General features: G+C 42.5%; 1 protein-coding gene across 1 annotated transcript in view; it reads left to right on the top strand.

The window, feature by feature from the left end:
• The window catches only part of Pmfbp1 (polyamine modulated factor 1 binding protein 1), a 63,674-nt gene that overhangs the window by 18,953 nt on the left and 21,017 nt on the right, over positions 1–23,704 (top strand). Inside the window, exons 4-8 of the mRNA XM_004659465.2 lie at positions 151–372; positions 12,367–12,537; positions 13,760–13,870; positions 19,184–19,310; positions 19,397–19,554. Coding sequence (XP_004659522.2) covers positions 151–372; positions 12,367–12,537; positions 13,760–13,870; positions 19,184–19,310; positions 19,397–19,554 — 789 coding nt within the window. The remainder of the gene's footprint in view (positions 1–150; positions 373–12,366; positions 12,538–13,759; positions 13,871–19,183; positions 19,311–19,396; positions 19,555–23,704) is intronic.

Here is a 23,704-nt window from a genome sequence, read left to right as displayed (position 1 = left end):
AGGGCATGTCAGCCTGTGCTGCACCTGTTCTGTTCATCTGGGTTCCCAGTTTAGATAGAGGGCTGCTGTGTGGGGTCTGGAAATACTACACCTTCCTCATTAGATGCCTGCATGCATGGGCTCAGTTCTACTTTGTTTCTACATTAACAGGTGATTCTCTATGAGGAGGAAATGGGAAACCATAATGAGAACACAGGGGAGAAACTCCATCTAGCGCAGGAGCAGCTTGCCTTGGCAGGGGACAAAATTGTCTCCCTGGAAAGAAGCCTAAACCTGTACAGGGATAAATACCAGACTTCCCTGAGCAACATTGAGTTACTAGAGTGCCAAGTGAAGATGTTGGAGGGAGAGCTCAGCGGCATCATCAGTCAGGTAGGACTTAAAACAAACACCTCAGTCTAGGTGTTCCAGCAAGCAGACATGCTCAGAGGTGCTTCCCTCTGCTGGTCCTGGATTATTCTGCCCAAAACTCAAACCTCCCTCCAGGTTCCATGAGAGACCCTGTCTTGGAAAACATATGGTGATCTAGGCAAGTGGCCCATGCCTTTAATCCCAGCACTTGGGAGGCAGAGGAAGACCAGCCTGAGACTACAGAGTGAATTCCAGGTCAGCTGAGCTAGAATGAAACCCTACCTCTAAAAAAATAAGTATGGTGGAGGGTGACTGAGAACGATACATACATCAACCACTGCGTGCACACACATACATACATACATACATAAATACAAGCATGCATACATACACAGCCATACACACACACAACAAAAAAAATCAAGCAAGCTGGGCTATAGTTGAGTGGAAGAGTACTCTTGTGTAAAGGCCTGGGTTTGATCCCCAACACATGGAAAAAGGAGTGTGGGAAAGAAAAGCCCTGAATGTAGCACACACACACACACACACACACACACACACACACACACACTTTTTGTTCTCTTAATTGCTTTTTAAATCATATAAGCAACACAACAATACAGATCCTCTAGACAGAAGTAAAGAGATTAAATATAAAAGTCCATCACCCAGCTCTTTCTCCACTCCATCCCACTCTCTTCCCCTTAGAAATCACTAGGAGAATGTGTTGGGAGATCTCCAAGGACTATTACTATTCAATTGAGTCTATTAGTGGTTAGGGTGCTCTTTTTACACAAATGAGCATAAAAAATATGGTCTTGTAACTTACAACATGAACGCCTCAACAAGTACTTTTTGTTACTGCTTTGTATTCTATGGTATGGATATACCATCAATTGTAAAAATGATCATTATTTCTAGAGGGTAATCCCTAGTGTGGGATTGTATCATCAAAGGATATAGTGGTTTTGAACATTCACAGGTACTTCTAAACTGTAAGCCAAAAAGCCTCCACCAGTTAACACTTTTACAACAGTAGGTGAGAAGTTTACACACACACACACACACACACACACACACACACACTCATTCTATATGTTTTTTGTCTTTTTAAGTTGTGCTAAATAGAGGGGAAAATTCCTCAGTATAGTTCTCATTTCCTTTGGTCCTGATAGATGGTTGGGTTCTCCAGAAAAAAAAAGTATTCAAGTCAGGCTGGAGGGATGGCATTTGCCTGAAAAGCTAAAGGACTCAGGTTCTATTCCCCAGGACCCACGTTATCTAGACGCATAAGGGGGTACATCAGTCTGGAGTTTGTCTGCAGTGGCTGGAGGCCCTAGCATGCCCATTCTCTCTCTCTCCTCTGTCTCTCTCTCTCTCTCTCTTTCTCTCTCTCTCTCTCTCTCTCTCTCTCTCTCTCTCTCTCTCTCTCTCCTCTCTCTCTCTCTCCCCCTCTTTCTCTCCCTCTTTCTCTATAAAATAAATAAAAATAAAATATTTTTTAAAGTCTCCAAGTTGGCTGATATGCAGGATATCATTAAGAAGTGTTCTTGGTCTTACCACCTATAGAAGGAAGGGAAAAAAGCAGGGCTGGGCAGAGAAGCTGAGCTGTGGTGCAGAGGCCTCAGCCAACTGCATGGGGAGCTGGGGAGCTGGGAGAACCTTCCGAGCTGTGCTTAGTCGAGGGAAATGGACCTGGCCTTTCTCCTCCATGTTGGTCCTCTTGTAAGTGGTCTGTCCTGGGGATACATGTGACCTTGAACAAAGCACTTTTCTTCAGCACAGGGATGCCCTTAAATGGCTGCCAGGTGACAGCAGCCACACAGCCCTTGGGTAGCAAGTCCTTCAATGCCTAAAGAGACATGGGGCACACCACACTGATAGAAGTGTTCTTATTGGTCATGTAGATTTTTATTTTTGTCATGACTAGTTTTACTCCTTAATCTACTCTTTACTGTGTTGCAAGTTCATTTTCTATTGATTTATAAGTGCTTCTTAATGTATTACAGGTAATAATGCTTCATTACATATGCTATAAGTATTCTCCCCTTGCCTGAAACTTTTTATTTTACTTTATTAGTGATATTTTACCAAGTAGAAGTTTTCAGCATTTGTAGAATTGAATCTTCAACCCTTCTCAATAGATGTCTTCCTTAGGAGGCCTTCTCTGCTTCTGAGATTATAAAAGTTTATCTTCTATTTTCTTGTAGTACTTTTAAAATTTTGCCTATTATATTTTGTGTTTGTTTGTTTGTTTTGAGGTAGGGCCTCAATCCCATGCTGACCTGGAAGTCACTATGTAGTCTCAGGGTGGCTTTCAATTTATGACAATCCTCCTACCTCTGCCTCCTGAGTGCTGGGAGTAAAGACATGCGCCACCACACCTGGTGCCTATTATATTTTTATCACTAGGCTATCTGTGCATAGAAAATGTGATGTGGATAAAAAGAAAATGTGATGTGGCTCTAATTTTATGGTGACCTAAAGGAATCTTCATTGGTCCCAAACCACTCATTGAGCAACCCAACCCTTTTCTGCTAATTCCAGTGCTAACTTACAAAACCCACATCTGCACACTTTCTGGACTCTCTCCTCTTTGATCTAGTTTCCAGTTTTTGCACCAATAACAGGGCTTTTTAAAAATTTATTTACTTTATTTGTTTGAGAGAGATAAAGGCAGATAGAGAGAATGGGCATGCCAGTGTCTTCAGACACTGCAGATGAACTCCAGACACATATGCTACTTTGTACACCTGGCTTACATGGGTCCTGGGGAATTGAAACTGGGTCCTTTGGCTTTGCAAGCAAGCACTTTAACTACTAAGCTATCACTCCAGCCCAAGATTTTTTAGGTTTTTTGAATTATCTTTTTATGAGAGAGAGAGAATTGGCATACCAGGGTCCTTAGCCACTGCAATCGAACTCTAGATGCATGTGTCACCTTGTGAGCATGTGTCACCTTGTGCATCTGACTTATGTGAATTCTAGGGAGTTGAACTTTGGTCCTCAGGTTTCACAGGCAAGCACCTTAATGACTAAGCCATCTCTCTGGCCACTTTTTAGCTTTTATCCCCTTTTTAAAAATTTTTAACTGAACGCATGTTTTATAGCACCTTGTAGGCAGTTTCTCCTTCACTGTTTCTATGTTCCAAACTTTTCTCAGGCATTTTGATATTGCTACTTGATGTAACTTAGATTTACAATAACTGACTCATATTTCATATTAACTTGTGGGAGATTAGCGTACCCTGTGGAATAAAACATATCTATACTTTATTCGAGTTTTCTTATGAACCTTTCCAAGATCTTATATTTTCATTTATAGGTCTTACATATATTTGCAAAGTTTATTCCTTAATAGATTATTGTTGATATTGGTTATATGAATAGGAACTTTTGTACATTTAAACTTAAGAATTATTACTGGTATATAGAAAAACTTGTCTTTTACTCAACCACCTTATTGTGCTTACTTACTGGATTTTCAGTAGAACTTCTTGGAGGTTTTCTAAATTTATACACTTTCACTTTCAAAACTTATTTTCCATCTTATTGCATTGACTAGAAACTCCAAAACAACATAGAATCATAGCATCTGTTGAATTTTGGATATAAAATGTTCCCCATCAGCTTGTGTGTTCGAAGACTTGGTCCTCAGCTCGTAACACTGTTTGGGAAGGTTACAGAAGTTTGAGGAGGTGTGACTTTGCTGAAGGAAATGGGTCACTGGGTGGGCCTTGGGATCTTATAGCCAGACCCACTTCCTGTTCACCCTCTGCTTCCTAACTCTGGCTGTGATGTGATGAGCTGGCCTCCTGCTCTCACCACCATGCCTTGTCTGCCATTATGGATTGTATCTCCTGGAAACACTAAGCTAGAATTAACCTTTTCCTTCCCAGAGTTACTTCTGACCAGGTTCATAGCAACAAGAAAGTTACTAATACAGCCTCTTTGTCTTGTTCCTCACCTTAAATCTTACCACGAAGTACAATACCTGTTCTTGGCTTCTTGTTATTATCTTTTTTCATTTATTTTGTTGACAACCTCCACAATTATAGACAATAAACCATTATCATTCCCTCCTCCCTCACTTTCCCCTTCACAACCCCACCCTCTGTCATATTCCCTCCCCCTCTCAGTTAGTCCCTCTTTTATTTTGATTTCTTCATTTTTTCCTCCTATCATGCTGGTCTTGTGTAGGTAGTGCCAGGCACTGCCACATCATGGATATCAAGGCTATTTTGTGTCTGGAACAATGCATTAGAAGGAGTCCTATCCTTTCTTTGGCTCTTACATTCTTCCCATCATCTCTTCCACAATGTACCCTGAGCCTTGGAAGGTATGATAGAGATGTTTCAGTGCTGAGCATACCTCTGTCACTTCTTCTCAGAACTATTATGCCTTTTGAGTCATCCCAGAGGTCACTGCCATCTGAAAAGAGAAGCTCCTCTAACAAAAAGTGAGAATAGCATTAATATATAGGTATGAACATTAAGAGAAGTGTTTACTGGGCAGTTTGGTATGCATGATATATGCATTTAGCCTGACACCAGCGGGCGTTACATCTCTAGGGCTCATGACTTCCCCATCACAAGTTTTCAGTATCAGGCATGTATTTCCCCCTGTGTAGCAGGACTCCAATCCAATTAGAGAACAGTTGGTTTCCTCCATAACGGACATGCCACTATGTACCCATTGGCTTATTTGGCCTGGCTGGCCAAACTTAAGGCTTGCAGTGTCCACTGTTGTTTATCTCCACTGGTGACTTCTCTCATTCCCATGAAGCTACATGCAGCATAGCTTTTTCCAGCTTTCTTTTTTTCTCAATTTTTATTAACATTTTCCATGATTATAAAAAGTATCCCATGGTAATACCCTCTCCCCCCACCCACTTTCCCCTTTGAAATTCCACTCTCCATCATATCGCCTTCCCATCTCAATCAATCTCTCTTTTATTTTGATGTCATGATCTTTTCCTCCTCTTATGATGGTCTTGTGTAGGTAGTGTCAGGCACTATGAGGTCATGGATATCCAGGCCATTTTATGTCTGAAGGGAGAATGTTGTAAGGAGTCCTACCCTTCCTTTGGCTCTTTCCGCCACCTCTTCCGCATTAGACCCTGAGCCTTGGAAGGTGTGATCAAGATGTTACTCAGTGCTCCGGTCACTTCTTTCCAGCACTATGATACCTTCTGAGTCATCCCAAGGTCACTGCCATCTGAAAAGAGAAGATTATCTACCCAAAGTGAGAGTAGCATTAATATAAGGGTATAAATATTAAGAGAAGTGTTTACTGGGCAGTTTGATAAGCATAGTATATACATTTTTCCAGACATCAGCAGATATTACACCCCTAGAGCACATGACTACCCCTGTATTAAGTTTTCAGTATCAGGGATGTGTTTCCCCCCATGGAGCGGGCCTCCAGTCCAATTGGAAGGCAGCTGGTTTCCACCATGACAAATGTGCCACTACTGCACCCGTTGGCTCATTGGACCTGGATGGGCAAATATAAGGCTTGCAATGTTCACTGTTGAGTATCTTCACTGGTGGTATCTCTTTATCCCATTGAACTACATGTAGCTTCTTCCAGCTTTCTGTCAGCTGGTCTACATGGAGGAGGTTATCAGGTCAGTTCCAGCAGGATTTCTCAGTGGCCTTGCAGCCCAAGTATGTGGAATCTTCAGCAATAGGGTCTTACCATCTATTCCTGGTGGGAAACCAAGGGCTTTGGCAATGGCCTATAAGGTTTTGGGGGCATCAGGGACCTCCCTTGCCAACAACTCACTTGGAGGTATCCTATCCCTGGCACTGAAAATTTTCTAACAACAATCTATGGCTCCTGAGTGTTTGATTGTCTGAAACTGGAGGATTCCATATGATTTATTGCATCCTCTTAGATTTTGATTATCCCTCCCTCCACCTTTCCTTTACTCACTCTCTTCCCCTGACCTCACTTTGGACCTTTTTACCCCAGTTAATTTATTCTTCTACTTACATATATACAATACCAACCTATTAAGTACCCTCCTCCCTCTCTTTCTCTTCCCTTTATATCACCTTTTTAACTTGCTGGCCTCTGCTACTTAGTTTTTTCCTTCTCACACAGAAGCCCAATCATCTGTAGCTTTCTGTAAGTTGGTCTACATGGAGGAGATTTTCAGCTCAGCTCCAGCAAGATTTCTCAATGACCTTGCAACCCAAGCATGTGTAGCCTTCAACAATAGGGTCTTAATATCTACTCCTGGTGGGAAACCAAGAGCCTTGGCAATGGCCTGTAATGTTTTGGGGGTATCAGGGACCTCCCTGGCCAACAACTCACTGGAAGCTATCCCATATCTGGCACTGAAAATTTTCTAGTAACAATCTATAGCTTCTGGATGCACCATTGTCCAAAAAAGTAGGTTTCTATATGACTTATTTATATTCTCTTAGATTTTGCTTAGCCCTCCCCCCACCCTTTCTTTACTCAATCTCTTCTCCTGAACTTACTGAGGCCTTTCCACCTCCAGTAATCTGTTCTTCTCCTTGCATATATACACTACCATCCCCTTAAGTCCTCCCCTCTCCTTCCTCCCTTATAGCTCCTTTCTAGCTTACTAGCCTCTGCTACCAAGTGTTTTTTAATATTTTATTTATTTATTTACTTGCAATACAGAGAAAGAGAATCGGTGTGCCAGGGCATCTAGTTACTACAAATGAACTCCAGACATATGCTTGTGCATCTGGCTTACGTGGGTCCTGGGGAATTGAACCTAGGTCCTTTGGCTTTGCAGGCAAGTGCATTAACCACTAAGCAATCTCTTTATCCCTGCTACCAAGTTTTATTCCAACTCACATACAAGCCCAAACATTTGTAGCTAGGATCCAGATATGAGAGAGAACATGTGGCACTTGGCTTTCTGTGTCTGGGTTAACTCACTAAGTATAATCCTTTCCAGGTCCATACATTTCCCTGAAAATTTCATAATTTGATTTTTCTTTACAACTAAATATAACTCCATTATATAAATATTCATTATCCACTCATCACTTGAGGGACATCTAGGCTGGTTCCATTTCCTAGCTATTGTGAATAGAGTGGCAATACACATGGATGTTCAAGTATCTCTAAGGTAGTAAGATGAGTCCTTAGGATATATGCATAGAAGTGGTATAGCTGGCTCACGTGGTAAATCTATTTTTAGTTGTCTCAGAAACCTCCACACTGATTTCCATAATGGCTATACCAGTTTATATTCCCATCAACAGTGTAGAAGAGTTCCTCTTTTCCACATCCTCACCAGCATTTATTGTCATTTGATTTTTTGATAATAGCCATTCTGATAGCAGTGAGATGGGATCTCAAAGTAGTTTTAATTTGCACTTCTCTGATAGCTGAGGACATAAAAAAGTTTTTAGATGTTTATATGCCATCTATGTTTCTTCTTTTGAGAACTATCTATTTAGTTCCATACCCCATTCCCCCCCCCCACCATTTTTTTTTTTTTTTTTTTTTTTTAGGTTTTCCAGGTAAGGTCTCACTTTAGCCCAGGCTGACCTGAAATTCACTATGTAGTCTCAGGGTGGCTTCAAACTCACAGCAACCTTCCTACCTCTGCCTCACGAGTGCTGGGATTAAAGGTGTGTGCCACCACTCCTGGCTTTTCATAGCCTATTTTTTAATTGGATTGTTTGATTTTTTTTAAGTTTTTGAGTTCTTGGTATATTCTGGTATTAATCCTCTGTCAGATGTATAGCTGGAAGATTTTCTCCCATTCTGTAGGTTGCCTCTCACAGTGTCCTTTGCTGTACAAAAGCTTTGTAATTTCACAAGGTCCCAGTAGTTGAATAGTGGTTATTTCCTGAGTAACGGGGGCTATAATCAGAAAGTTCTTGCCTATGCTAATGTGTTGAAAGATTTCTCCTGCTTTTTCCTCAAGCATTTTCAGAGTTTCAGGTATGATATTAAGGTCTTTGATCCATTTGGACTTAATTCTTGTGCATGGAGAGACATGAGGATCTATTTTCATCCTTCTAAAGATACATATCCAATTTTCCCAGTATCATTTGTTGAAGAGGCTGTCTTTCCTCCAATGAATATTTTTGGCATTTTTGTCAAAGAACAGGTGGCTGTAGCTGCCCAGACTTACATCTGAGTCCTCTATTCTGTTCCATTGATCTATGTGTCATTTCTTGTGCCAGTACCATGCTTTTTTTGTTACTATGGTTCTGTAATATAGGTTAAAATCAGGTGTGGTGATACCACCAGGCTTATTTTTGTTGCTCAAAATTGTTTTGAATATTCGAGGGTTTTTGTGCTTCCAAATGAATTTTAGGATTTTTTTTTCTGTTTCTGTGAAGAATGCCATTGGAATTTTGATGGGGATTGTATTAAATGTATAGATTGCTTTTGGTGAGATTGATATTTTCACAATATTGAGTTTTCAAATCCAAGAACATGGAATGTCTTTTCATTTCCTAGCGTCTTCTGCAATTTCTGTCTTGAGTGTTTTAAAGTTTTCATTGTAGAGATTCTTCGCTTCCTTAGTTAGATTTATTCCAAGGTACTTTTTTATGCCATTATGAATGGGAGTAATTCCCTGATTTCATTTTCAACATGTTTGCTGTTAGTATATAGGAAAGGATACTGACTTCTATGTGTTTATTTTGTATCCTGCTACATTGCTGAAAGTGTTTATCAGCTCTAACAGTTTGCTGGTAGAGTCTTTAGGGCCCCTTATGTATAGAATCATATCTGCAAATCATAATAATTTGATCTCTTCCCTTCCAATTTCTGTCTCGTTTATGTGTCCCTTGCCTTATTGCTATGGCTAAGATTTCCAGTACTATATTAAATAAAAATGGGGATAGTGGACACTCTTTTCTTGTTCCTTATTTTAGTGGAATAGTTTCAAGTTTTTCCCCATTTAGTATTATGTTGGCTGTAGGCTTGTCATCAATACCCTTTATTATATTGAGATAAGTTCCTTCTACTCCCAGTTTTTGTAGGACTTTTTTTTAATTTTTTTGTTTATTTTTATTTATTTATTTGATAGTGAAAGAGAAAGAGGCAGATAGGGAGAGAAGAGAGAGAATGGGCATGCCAGGGTCTCCAGCCACTGCAAACAAACTCCAGACATGTGTGCCCCCTTGTGCATCTGGCTAACGTGGGTGCTGGGGAATTGAGCCTCAAACTGGGATCCTTAGGCTTCACAGGCAAGCGCTTAACCGCTAAGCCATCTCTCCAGCCCCTTCTGTAGGACTTTTATCATGAAGGATGTTGGATTTTGTCAAATCTATTGAGATGATCATGTGATATTTTTTTGTCTCTCATCCCATTCATGTAGTATATTACATTTATCAATTTGCATATGCTGAACCATCCCTGCTTCTCTGAGATATAAAGCCTACTTAGTTGGGGTGAATGATCTTTCTGATATATTCTTTTTTTGTTCATTTTTATTTATTTATTTGAGAAAGAGAGAGAGAGAATGGATGCACCAGGGCTTCCAGCCACTGCAAACGAACTCCAGATGTGTGAACCCCCTTGTGCATCTGGCTAATGTGAGTCCTGGAGAATTGAGCCTCGAACCAGGGTCCTTAGGCTTCACAGGCAAGCACTTAACTGCTAAGCCATCTCTCCAGACCTCTGATATATTTTTATATTCTGTTTGCCAATATTTTGTTGAGGATTTTTGCATCTATGTTCATGAGGGAGATTGGTCTATAATTTTTTTTCTACCTTTGTCTGGTTCTGGTATCTGGGTGATACTGGCTTTGTAGAAGGAGTTTGGTAGAATTCCTTCCTTTTCTACTTTATGGAAAAGTTTGAAGTGCATTGCTGTTAGTTCTTCCATGAAAATCTAGTAAAATTCATTGATGGATCTATCTGGGCCTGGACTTTTATTAGTTGGTAGATTTTTATTATAACTGCTTGGATCCCTGTACTTGTTGTAGGTCCTTTTAAGTGGTTAGTCTCATCTTCGTTGAATTTTTGTAGGTCATATAAATCAAGGAAATCATATATTTCTTTCATATTTTCAACTTATTGAAGTATATGTTCTTAAACTATGTTCTTATGATTTTCTGAATTTCTTTGGTATCTGTTTATTATCTTTTTTCAATTAAAGAATGAAGGATTCTGGAGAGATGGCTTAGTAGTTAAGGCATCTGCCTATGTAGCCTAAGGACCCAAATCAATTCCCCAGTACCCACGTAAGCCAGATGATGCACAAGATGATACATGTGTCTGGTGTTCATTTGCAATGACAAGAGGCCCTGGAACACCCATTCTCTCTATGTATATCTGTCTCTTCCTCTCTCTGTCCCCCCATCTCTCTCTCAAATAATTAAATATTTTAAAAAGAGTGAAGTGATGATTATTTATATCCTGTTTACCAAGAATCATTATTGGGGCTAGGAAGAGGGCTTAGTGGATGAAACACTTGCTATACAAGGATGAGGATCCAAGTTCAGATCCCAAGGCCCCACATAAATGTTGGCAGGACATGGCAGCTGCCTGTAATCTCAGCACATGAGAGGCAGAGACAGGGAATCCCTGGGACAAAGTCAATCATCTAACTCTGCATTCAAATGAGAGACCCTGCCTCTGTGAAAATAAAAAGGGGAAAGTGATTCACTGAGACATACAGTGCCAATCTCTGCTCTCCATGTGCACACATGCACACACACCACACAACATACATACCAAAAAATTAAAACAAATAAAAAGAGCTGGAGTAGCCAGGTGTGGAGGTACATGCCTTTAATCCCAGAACTTGGGAGGCAGAGGTAGGAGGATTGCCATGAGTTCAAGGCCACTCTGAGTACAGAGTGAATTCTAGGTCAACCTGGGCTAGATTGAGATCCCTCGGGAAAAAAAAAAAAAAAAAAAACAGCTGGAGAAGTGGCTGAGCAGTTAGGGTGCTTGCCTGCAAAGCCTAATGACCCAAGTTCAATTTTCCAATACCCACACAAAGTGGTGAATGCATCTGTAGTTCATTTGCAGCAACTGGAGGCTCTGATGTGCCCATTCTCTTTCTCTCTCTCTCTCTCTCTCTCTCTCTCTCTTAGAAAATAAATAAAAATATATTAAATTCCCTTAAAAAATTTTAAAAGACTCTGGGCTGGAGAGATGGCTTAGCGGTTAAGCGCTCGCCTGTGAAGCCTAAGGACCCCGGTTCGAGGCTCGGTTCCCCAGGTCCCACGTTAGCCAGATGCACAAGGGGGCGCATGCGTCTGGAGTTCGTTTGCAGAGGCTGGAAGCCCTGGCGCGCCCATTCTCTCTCTCTCTCTCCCTCTATCTAGCTTTCTCTCTGTCTCTGTCGCTCTCAAATAAATAAATAAAATATTAAAAAAAAAATAAATAAATAAAAAATTTTTAAAGACTCATTATTGCCAGATATGGTGACACATGCCCATTATCCCAACACTTGCGAGGGAAATGTAGGAGGATTGTAAATTCAAGGCCAGTTTGGGCTATAAGACAGAGTTCAAAACCAGCTTGGACTACAGAGCAAGACCTATTCTTTAATGAAGCAGATCTGTTTCATTATATTAATAAATTTGTATGTGTAGAATAATCCTAATCTTACTGGAAAATGAGTACTGCATGCTAACCAACTGCCTCACCAGAGCTCCATGATCCTGGAATAAATCCTACTTAATCATGATTTATGGTGTGTGCATGTGTGTGTGCATATGCACTTGTGTAGAGGCCAGAGGTCAACATTGTTTCACTCTGTCACTTTCCATTCTATTCATTGAGACTGGGTCTGTTGCTAACCTAAGAGCTTACCACAGAGTCAGCTAGTCTAACTAAACAGCTTGCTCTAGGAATTGGCCAGTCTCTACTTGATAAGCTGGAATTATAGGCATTCACCACCACAGCCAGAATTTGCATGGATGTTAGGTATCCAAACTCAGGTCCTCATGCTTGCACAAGAGCTTTGCCCATGTGGAATTCTGAACTCACAAATTCCAAGCAAAACCATTTCATTTCTTATTGCTTGTTATTATCATTATTATTACCCAGGAGCCTGAGAGCAAGGGTGATCACTCAAAAGCAAGTCTCTACACCTCTTCCTGCATGATTCAAGAGCATCAGGAGACCCTAAAGCGACTGTCTGAAGTCTGGCAAAAGGTCTCTGAGCAGGATGACCTAATCCAAGAGCTTCGAAATAAGCTAGCCTGCAGTAATGCTATGGTAAGTGCTTCATTCTAGAACATTTTTTCTGAGAGACTCATCATAAAGCCACAAGGAAAGAAAAGGAGGAAAGAGAGTCACCTAAATTCATGTTTTTCACTCACAGCGATCCTCTGCCTCCCGAGTACTGGGAGTAAAGGCATGCGCCGCCACACCTGGCCTGATCTCATTTTTAATCTCTGATCACAATATAAAAGTGCACGTTTTTAGTAATGTCCTCCCTCCTTTGATGAAAGAGAAGGTAAAAGTAAGGAGATTTTCAATGCTGGGTATTATTTGAATTATTTTCAATGAATTCAAAAATCATGAAATTCAAGCACAAATTTCTCATTCAATTTGCAAAAAAAAATTGCTGGGAAGATAGTTCAGTCAGCATTGTGCTTACCTAGCAAGCATGAGGACTTGAGTTCACTCCTCAGAACCCATGCTTTAACAAGAAAGAAAGAAAGAAAGAAAGAAAGAAAGAAAGAAAGAAAGAAAGAAAGAGAGAGAGAGAGAGAGAGAGAGAGAGAGAGAGAAAGAAAGAAAGAAAGAAAGAGAAAGGGAGAGAGAGAGAGAGAGAAAGAAGGAGAGAAAGAAAAAAAGAAAGAAAGAAAGAAGGAAGGAAGGAAGGAAGGAAAGAAAGAAAGAAAGCAGGGAAAGAAAGAGAGAAAAGAAGGAAAGAAAGAAAGAAACTGGACATGAATCTAATCTCAGTACTTGTGAGGCAGAGACAGGTGGATCCCTGGTGCTTACCAGTGTAGCCTACGTGGCAAACTGCAGGTCAACTGAGAGATTAGGTGAATGGGGCTCCTGAGGTTGACACCTGAGGTTGCCCTCTGGCCTCCACTGTAACATGGACACACATGCACCTGAACACCACACAAACACAAAGAAGAAAGCATACATACTGTCACCCACTTCATAAGAAACTTCCTTTCTTAGGTCTCAAACTCTGAATCTTGTTCTGTGGTAATTTAGGCATGTCTTCATCACAGCCTCCAAAGAACCTTCCTCTTTTAAAATTGACCCCACAGAAGTTCAGGAAAATATTCAAAATATGTCCACTGATACACTGGAGGCGAGTCACTCAGGATGCCTTAGACAACCTTGACACAAGATGGGGAGCACCATAGGAAGTGCACAGTGAATCACAGAATAATGTACAAGCACACTGCATAGAAGAGCCCCTGCTAGACAATAGTAACAACACGTGCCTTGACTGACTTGTGCTGGTTTGCAGGTTCTGGAGCGTGAAGAGGCTTTGATAAAATTGCAAGCAGACTTTGCTTCCTACACAGCCACCCACAGACATCCCCCCAGCTCCTCAGAGGACTGTGAAGACATCAAAAAGGTTCGATTCCCTGGAACCTACATAAGCCAGCTGCACAAGGTGGCACATGTGTCTGGAGTTAGTTTGCAGTGAATAAAGGCCCTGGCATGCCCATTCTGTCTCTTCCTCTCTTCCTCCCTCTCTCTCTCTCTCTCACACTCTCTCTCTCTCTCTCTCTCTTTCTCTCTCATAAATAAGTAAAACAACAAAAAAGGTAGGAGACCTTTGCTTCTTTATGAGAGCAGGCTGAGCTGAGCTTGCTTCTGGGCTCTCCTTCTTCCATTTTGCTTTCTTTTTTGTTTGTTTATCTGTTTTGTTTTGTTTTTGTTTGTGTTTTGAGCTTGGGTCTCGCTCTAGCTCTGGGTGATCAGGAATTCACTCTGTTTTCTCAGGGTGGCCTCCAACTCTTGGCCTCTGACTCCCAAGTGCTGGGATGAAAGGTGTGCACCACCATGCCTGGCCTCCATTTTACTTTTATATTACAGCTTATATGTATTTTATAGTGTGTGGCCTTAGTTGTGACTCTGCAAAAGGAAACTGTACATTATGATTCCCAGCCCTGAAAATTGTGGCAGTATTAGATTCTAGAACGGTGCCTGTGTTCATTTCTTTCTCATTGCTATGAACAAAATCCTGACCAGAAACAACTCAAGTAAGGGAAAGGGTTTATTTCATCTTGTGTTTTGAGGAGATATAGTCCATTATGGTGAGGAATGCAGGACAGGCCAGCTTGCCACATCACATGTATAATCAGGAAGCAGAGGGCAAACAGGAAGTGAAGCCAGGTTATAAAACCATAAGACCCACCCCCAGTGATCCACCTCCTCTAGCTAATATCCACCTCCTAAAGATTCCAAAACAGTCCCTAATAGCACCACTAGCTGGGAACCAAATATTTAAACACATGAGCCTATGGGGAATATTTTTACATTTAAACTATAACAACACCTAACCTTTTTTTTTTTTTTTTTTTTGCAAGGTAAGTTCTCACTCTAACTCAGGTTGACCTGGAATTCACTATGTAGTCTCAGGGTGGCCTCAAACTCTCTGTGATCCTCCTACTTCTGCCCCCCAAGTGCTGTGATTAAAGGTGTGCACCACCACACCTGGCTTACCTGACCTACTTTTTTTTTTAATTTATTTGAGAGATACAGAAATAGGCAGGGAGAGAGAGAGAATGGGCATGCCAGGGCATCCAGCCACTGCAGACAAACTCCAGATGTGTGTGCCTCCTTGTGCATCTGGCTTACGTGGGTCCTGGGGAGTTGAACCTGGGTCCTTTGGCTTTGCAGTCAAGCGCCTTAACCACTAAGCCATCTCTCCAGCCCTACCTAACCTATTTTTAACAATACATCCCAGCAAGACAATACTCCTATTGGTTTAGTAGACTCAAAAAATAATCTGCAGGCTTCTAGCATCTATCTCACAGTTTTTTGTTTGTTTGTTTGTTTTTATTTTTATGATAGAGTCTTACTCTAACCCAGACTGACCTGGAATTCACTATGTTGTGTCAGGGTGGCCTTAAATTCATGGCAATCCTTCTACCTCTTCCTCCCAAATGCTGGGGTTAAGGGCGTGTGCCACTATACCTGGCCCCCTTCTAATATCTAGCTAGAGAGGAAAGTTGCAAATTTAAGACTGTCAATGCAAATTCATTACCTTTTAAAAAAAAACTTTGCAAAATCAAAGTGCTGTCAAAAATTGATTCTAATAATGAACAAGCAGTTAAACCATGGAAACAAAGAGCAAGATTCATGAACAAGCAATCAAAGCTTAGCCTAGGTAGGCTGTTGTCTGATGTGCCTAAGCATAAGAGACATTGCAAAGCAGGCACTGGATGTCATACTGTGGGGCAGGTGAGATGGCGTGGCTGTGTGGGTGAAGAAGGGATGTTACAGTGGAAACAGAAGGTGCAGAGAAAGAACACATGTAGGCTCTTCAGTTAAGAAGGCAGCGACTTTTGCAGGACTTGCCAATTCCAGAAAGTTGAGTTAAGGAGGGAGGATAGCTCTAAACTGCATTGACAATACTACCTTAAAGGTCTGTTCCTTGTTGTCTGCATTCTAACCTCCAGCAACAGTTCATAATATTCCATGTTTTCAAATGCTAACAGCATCTCCAAGAAACAGAATATATCTGTGTATTTGTTACTTTTCTCATTACTATGACTAAAGACTTGACAAGAAGCAACTCAAAGAAGAAAGGCTTGCAGTTTAGAAAGGATACCTACCGCCCATCATGGCAGGAGAGGTGTGGTGGAAGCTGGTCACATTGGACCCACAATCAGGAGGCAGAGAGATGAAGACTGCTGGTCAGCTTGCTTTGTCCTGTTGATTCAGTCCAGGATCCCAGCCCATGGAATTGTGCCGTCCACAGTCAGAGTGAACCTCCCCACCTCAGTGTAACCTCTCTGGAAATGTCATCACAGACATGTCCAGGGGTATGTCTCTTAGACAATTCTAAACCCCACCATGTTGACAAGATCACTACTTGCCTTAGGCCTGGCCATTTCACATTTCCTCCCCACAGCCTTCCTGCTGTCTGAATGCTGCTAGGAATAGGACTTCCGTATCTGCTTCTCCCACAGCCGGCACAGCCTGGTGTATGCCTGTGCACCCTGCAGGGATCAGGTGGGGTCATCGGGTGACTGTCCTCCATTTCTCCAACCATCACTTCCTACCTACATGCTCCACTCCTCTTCCTACTCTGAAATCACACACCTCCCCCAGCATCCTTGATGCTATTGCTCCTCCTCAGCCACATGCCCCTGCCTTTTTGGCATTGGGAAGGTATTGCCATGTCCTTTGGGGCCACACAGTTCTTGCAGAGGAGCTATGAGCCCTACACAATGGGACTGCCCAGAACTCCTCAGCTCCTCCCATTCTCCCATCCTTTTCTAACCCTGTTGACCTCCTCCTAACTTCCATCCAGTACCTTGTCTCTGGCCAGTTCCTCTGCCTGCAAAGCTCTTCCTGCAGGTTCTTCAGCATAGATCAGCACAGATCACCCCTCTCATAGCAAGTGTCTCCAGAGGGCCACCCCATTGAGGCCAGCCCAGGCTCCTGTTGGTAATAGCAATACGTGCTGGGCTCTGCTCTATCTATCTCTATAGTCCCTCGATTCTCCTATGTGTCCTGGAGCACGTATCAACGTCCGACACTTTCTGTACATTCCTATTTATTGTGCACATTGTCCTGTCCCACTAGAAGATCATCTCCTCAGGGTCAAGGATTTGTGTCTGTGTTCTGGGCTCCACCATCCCCAGCACTAGGACAATCCCTGGTACGTGGACTGGTGCTCCACAAGTGACTGCTGCAGAAATGAAAGGGTAGTTTCATCAGTGTACACTCGACGCAAGCATGAGAATCACCATATCCTTGTAACAATAATTTTCATTTTATGTATTTGTCACAGGGCTGAAGATAGCGCAATTGATAAAGTGCTTGGCTTGCAAGTATAAGGACCTGCATTCAATCCTTAGTGGGTGTGGTGGTTTGATTCAGGTGTCCCCCATAAACTTAGGTGTTCTGAATGCTAGGTTCCCAGCTGATGGATATTTGGGAATTAATGTCTCCTGGAGGGAGTGTATTGTTGGGGGCGGGCTTATGGGCTTTATAGCCAGCTTCCCCATGCCAGTGTTTGGCACACCCTTCTGTTGCTGTGGTCCATCTTATGTTTGCCAGGGGGTGATGTCCACCCTCTGCTCATGCCATCGTTTTCTCCTGCCATCGTGAAGCTTCCCCTCAAGCCTGTGAGCCAAAATAAACCTCTTTTTCCCAGAAGATACTCTTAGTTGGGTGATTTCTACCAGCAATGCGAACCGGACTGCAACAGTGGGTATATAAAACTACTGGGCATGGTGACACACACCTGTATTCCTAGTACTGAGGAGTCAGAGACAGGAGTATCCCTAAGCCTTGCTGGCTAGCTTAATCTAGCCCAATCAGTAAACTCTAAGTTCAATGAGAGATCTGTCTTAAAAAAAAAAAAAAACAGATGGAGAGTTGCTGAGGACATTGATCCCTGACCTCCACACACACACATGCATACACTTGCACACACACACACACTCGAACACACATATGCACAACATGCACAGATACACATGTCACAGGGATAGGGAAATAGCTCAGTCAATAAAGTATTTGCCTCACAAGCATGAGGAGCTGAGTTTGATCCCCCAGTACCTGTATCAAAATGCTAGCTGTGGGCTGAAGAGATTGCTTAGAAGTTAAGGCATTTGCCAACAAAGCCAAAGGATCCTGGTTCAATTCTCCAGAACGCACATAAGCCAGATGCACAATGGGATACATGCATCTAGAGTTCATTTGCAGTGACTGGAGGCTCTAGCGCACCCATCCCCCTCTCTCCCTCTTCCCCCCCCCAACCTCTCTCTCCCTCTCTTTGCCTGTTTCTCTCAAAGTAAATAAATAAAAATATACTTTTAAAAAAATGCTGGCTATACATGTTCTCTCTCATATGTGGATCCTAGCTACAGATGACTGGGCTTCTGCGTGAGAATGAAAATACTTAGTAGCAGAGGCCAGTAAGTTAAAAAGGAGACATAAAGGGTGGAGAAAGGAAGGGAGGAGGATACTTAATAGGTTGATATTGTATATATGTAATTACAATGATTGTAATGGGGAGGTAATATGATGGAGAATGGAATTTCAAACGGGAAAGTGTGGGGGTGGGGAGGGAGGGAATTACCATGGGATATATTTTATAATCATGAAAAATGTTAATAAAAATTAAAAAAAAAAATGCTGGCTATGCTGTCACACTCTTAGAATCCTAGCCCTGGACATTCAGAGACAGGAAGAGCCCTGGAGCTTGCTAGCTAATAAGTCCAGCCTACTTAGTGAGTTCCAGGCCTATTAGAGACCTTGTCTCAAAAACAAGGTGGGCAGTGCTCCTGAGAATGACACCCAAGGTTTCCCTCTATCCTACACATACACAGACAGACACACACACACCCCTACACTCATACAAACTTGCATATACATATGCATGTATGCCACACATATGTGAATGCACAAAATTAATAAATAAATATTTGTCAGATTGGGATAAAATTGACAAATCCCAAAATTCACCATTGATTTTTAGTATATTTCTAACATAGAAAAACAATCACCACTGTTTAATGCTAGAATATTTTCATCACCACCAAAGAAACCTCAAGCTACTAGTAATTGCTCCCTCTCCCCTCCCCAACCTCTGCCAGCCACTATTATGCTGTCTGTCTCTGGTGGTCATTCGGTGGACGTTGGTCTTGTAGGATGCACCCTTCCTGATGTCCTCATCCTATTCTGCTCTCCTTCCAAAACCCAGATCCTAAAGCACCTGCAGGAGCAGAAAGACAGCCAGTGCCTGCACGTGGAGGAGTACCAGAACCTCGTGAAGGACCTGCGCATGGAGCTGGAAGCCGTGTCAGAACAGAAGAAAAACATCATGAAGGGTAAGCCCAGGGAAGGTGGGCTGTGGCTGGGGAGCCAGAAAGAAGTAGGGACCCCCTCTGAGGAAGACCTGTCTGGTCCATGGTAGACATGATGAAGCTAGAGCTGGACCTGCATGGGCTGCGGGAGGAGACGTCAGCCCACATCGAGAGGAAGGACAAGGAGACGGCATTGCTGCAGCTCCGGCTGCAGGAGTTGCAGCTGCAGTACACGGAGACCCAGAAGCTGGCCCTGAAGAAAGACAAGGTGAGCCTGGACACCTACGCAGTGACAACGAGGGCTCCTCGCCCTCACTCAGCCCATGGCATGGCTTTGGTGTTTCTTTCTTTCTTTTTTTTTTTAGTAAAAGGCGAAAGATTTATTCAGTCTGAAGAGAAGCCAGAGTATTCTTTCTTTTTATTTTAATTGTGAATGATATTTTATTTAGTCATCTATTTACAGCTGAGACCCTGGGAATTCAAAATGGACATCTTTGCCTGAGAGCTTCTTATAGACACCAGAAAACATGTCAACCTTGTGCGCCATGTTGTTCTGCTGGGCTCTGTCTAAACAGACCTTTGTGAGCCGGCCACCGTCCAGTTTCACACGGCTTTGGTATTTCTTTTTTATTTATTTATTTATTTATTTGAGAGCGACAGACACAGAGAGAAAGACAGATAGAGGAATAGAGAGAGAATGGGCACGCCAGGGCTACCAGCCTCTGCCAACGAACTCCAGACGCGTGCGCCCCCTTGTGCATCTGGCTAACGTGGGACCTGGGGAGCCAAGCCTCGAACCGGGGTCCTTAGGCTTCACAGGCAAGTGCTTAACTGCTAAGCCATCTCTCCAGCCCGGCTTTGGTATTTCTTATAACATATGGTAACTGGATGTGAGCTTGGGCATGTGGTGCATGCACTCCTGTAATTCCAGCACTCAGGAGGTGGCAGCAGAAAGATCGGGAGTTCAAGGGTATTTTCAGCTTCTCAGTGATCTAGCAAGTACAAGACCAGCCTAATTTACATTACACCCTGTCTCAGGAAAAACAAAAAGCAAGGGCTGGAGAGATAATTCAGTGGGTAAAGTACACTTCCTGCAAAAGCATGGGATACTGAGTTCAGATCCAGGCTACCCATGTAAAATGCTGCATGTGGTAGCAATCCAGCACTGGGGAGGCAGAGACAGCAGATCCTCAGGTTTCTGACCAGCTAGCCTAGCCAAATTAGTGAACTCTAGGTTCAGTAAGACAGTCTGTTTCAGAAAACTAAGGTAGGGAGCTGGGGAGATGGCCCAGTGGCTAAAAGTGTTTACTGTACAAGCATGTGGGCCTCTGAGAAGGCCTGATTAACCCTGAGTTTGAACACCAGCAACCCCATAAACAGATGGGTGTGACCACACATGCCTGTAACTCTAGGCCTGCGGAGAGTAGAGACCAGAGACTCGTTGGGGCTAGCTGTCCAGCCAATCTGACTGAAAACAGAAGCTCTTGGCTGAAGTACCCATACTCATACATATGGGCAAAAACTATACGATAGAGAGTGATGGAGGAAAACACTTGATGTCAGCTTCTGTCTTCTGCAGGGACACACATGCATGTGCTCCCATATGACATGAACCCACACACATATATAACACACATACATGCAAAAAATAATAATAAAAACTGGACATGCTCATGCCTGGATCATAATAGAAGTACTGAGTCCATAAGAAATAGGCTATTCCCCAGCCCTGAAAGGTATCAGGAAGATTCAAGGAAGACTTGTTTTGTTCCCTTATGCTTTTTATAAGGAAATGTAATAAAATAATATTCAGTTTTATTAAGAATTTCAGCCGGGCGTGGTGGCACACGCCTTTAATCCCAGCACTCGGGAGGCAGAGGTAGGAGGATCTGCGAGAGTTCGAGGCCACCCTGAGACTACATAGTGAATTCCAGGTCAGCCTGAGCCAGAGTGAGACCCTACCTCGAAAAACCAAAAAAAAAAAAAAAAAAAGAATTTCAAATGTAGCCAGGCTTGGTGGCACACGCCTTTAATCCCAGCACTTGGGAGGCAGAGGTAGAAGGATCACCATGAGTTCAAGGCCACCCTGAGAGTACATAGTTAATTCCAGGTCAGCCTGAGCCACAGTGAGACCTTACCTCGAAAAAATAAAAAAATAATAAAAATAAAAATAAAAATAAAGAATTTCAAGTATGGGCTGGAGAGATTGCTTAGTGGTTAAGGTGCTTGTCTGCAAAGTCTAAAGACCCATGTTCAACTCTCCAGATCCCACATGAGCCAGACGCACAAGGTGACACAAGCACAAGGTTGCACATGCGCACAAGGTGATGCATATATGTATGGAGATTGATTGCAGTGGCTGAAGGTCCTGGCACATAAGTTCTCTCTCTCTCTCTCTCTCTCTCTTTCTCTCTCTCTCTCTTTCTCTCTCTCTCTTTCTCTCTCTCTCTCTCTCTTTCTCTCTATCATTATTTTAAAAAATGGGCTGGAGGGATAGCTTAGCAGTTAAGGCATTTGTCTGCAAAGCCAAAGGACCCAGGTTCGATTCCCCAGGACCCACGTAAGCCAGATGCACAAGGGGGTGCACACATTTGGAGTTCATTTGCAGTGGCCGGAGACCTGGTGCAACCATTCTGTCTCTCTCTCCCTCTTTCTTTCTCTCTTTCTCTCTGTCAAATAAATAAATAAAAATTATTTTAAAAAAAGAGTTTCAAATGAATTTCACATACCTATATAAGTGTAGTGGCACACATCTGTGAATCCCAGAAATAAGGCAGGAGGATCATGAGTTTGAGGCCAGCTTAGGCTCCCTAATGATGTCCTGCCTGGAAAAAAAAAAAAATTAATAGTATCTCATGAATATGCAAATCAGAATGTTTTGCATGTTAATAGTACTTTGATGTGTCCTGGAAAATCTGTATTGACCAATATAAATCAAGTTCCTGAAAAACCTAGAAATAGAGCCAAGAACAGAAAGGCTGGGAAACCAGTGCAGATTTTTATAGCCACTCCTAATTCCAACTCTGAACTTTCCCATGGTTGTTAAAAAATAAGCCAATCAATTGGCAAGCCATTATAACCTCTTGTTTCAAAGTTTAAGGGAAACCCGCCAGTCAAAATAGAAGCATTTGCAGCTGGGTGTCATGGCACATGCCTTTAATCTCAGCACTCAGGAGGCTGAGGTAAGAGGATCGCCATGAGTTCAAGGCCACCCTGAGACTACATAGTGAATTCCAGGTTAGTCTGAGCTAGAGTGAGACCCTACCTTGAAAAACAAAAAAAGAAGAAGAAGCATTTGAAGGGCTAGAAGGATGACTCAAGTAGGTAAAGTGCTAACCTCATGAGCATGGCAAGCAGAGGGCATGGTAAAAAGAAGCCATAGGGCCTGAGTTCAAATCCTCAGTACTTGCCATAGAGCCAGTTATCCCAGCGCTGGAGACAGAAGGATCCCTAGGGCTAGCTGGCTAGCTTGTTGAGGGGGATCAGTACGTTCCAGGTTCAATAAGAGACCGTCTCAAAAGACAAGGTGAAGAGTGAGTGAGGACAACTTCCAATACTGACCCTGGCCTTCACATAAAAGTTCACACATATGCACATGTATACATGCACATATATACTCATGTATACCACACACTCACATGCAAAATAATGGAAGCATTTGGAGAGATGGCAGCATTAAAGAAAGCAAGAAGTCTGGACAGATGGCTTTTAATCATCCACATGTTCATTCAACAGATACTCTTGGGCATTTACAACACACCACAGTTCTAGGAGGGGAGGAACATGCAACAAAACATCCCTATCTCATGGAGCATCCCTGTCTCTTGGAGCTTGCATTGAATGGGGAGACAGACATCAAACAAGTAACAAAACTAGGATGCAAAATTTAAAAATTTTAAATTTTAAAGATTTTTTTTTTAAGTACGATGCAATACTGATGAAGTTTCTAAACAGCTTGGCAGCTATTTTAGCCAGGGTTGTAACAGAAGGCTCCTTGGATAAGGTGACATTAGAGAAGAGACTTGAATTGAATTAGGGAGCCACCAAAGGTCTTGAGAAGGAATAGTTCAAGAAAAGGGCATAGCAAGTTCAAAGGCCCTGTGGCAGAGTGTGCTTGGAGGGCTCCAGGAGATCAGCTGAAGCTGAGAGCAGTGAGGGAGGCAAGGCCAGACACGTGGCCTAGGTAAGCCCAGATCACAGCCATCCCTGAAGGTGACAGTAAGGACTTTCACCCTTTTCTAAGTGAAATGAAAGCCAGTGGAGGGTTTTGAGTAGAGGCAGAAGAGTTGACTCGCACTTTGGAAAGGTCCCCTCTGGCTACTGTAGGTCGAAGACTCTTACAGCTATCTATGCAAGAGATGATGGTGGCTTGGACAAGTCCTGGGAATGATCCCTAACCCACTCCACTTGCCGCTGTC

Source organism: Jaculus jaculus, chromosome 1 (genome assembly GCF_020740685.1).
Source record: "Jaculus jaculus isolate mJacJac1 chromosome 1, mJacJac1.mat.Y.cur, whole genome shotgun sequence".
NCBI classification, from domain to species: domain Eukaryota; kingdom Metazoa; phylum Chordata; class Mammalia; order Rodentia; family Dipodidae; genus Jaculus; species Jaculus jaculus.
The sequence above is the reverse complement of the archived record's forward strand: the minus strand, read 5'-3'. Positions and strand labels throughout refer to the sequence as shown.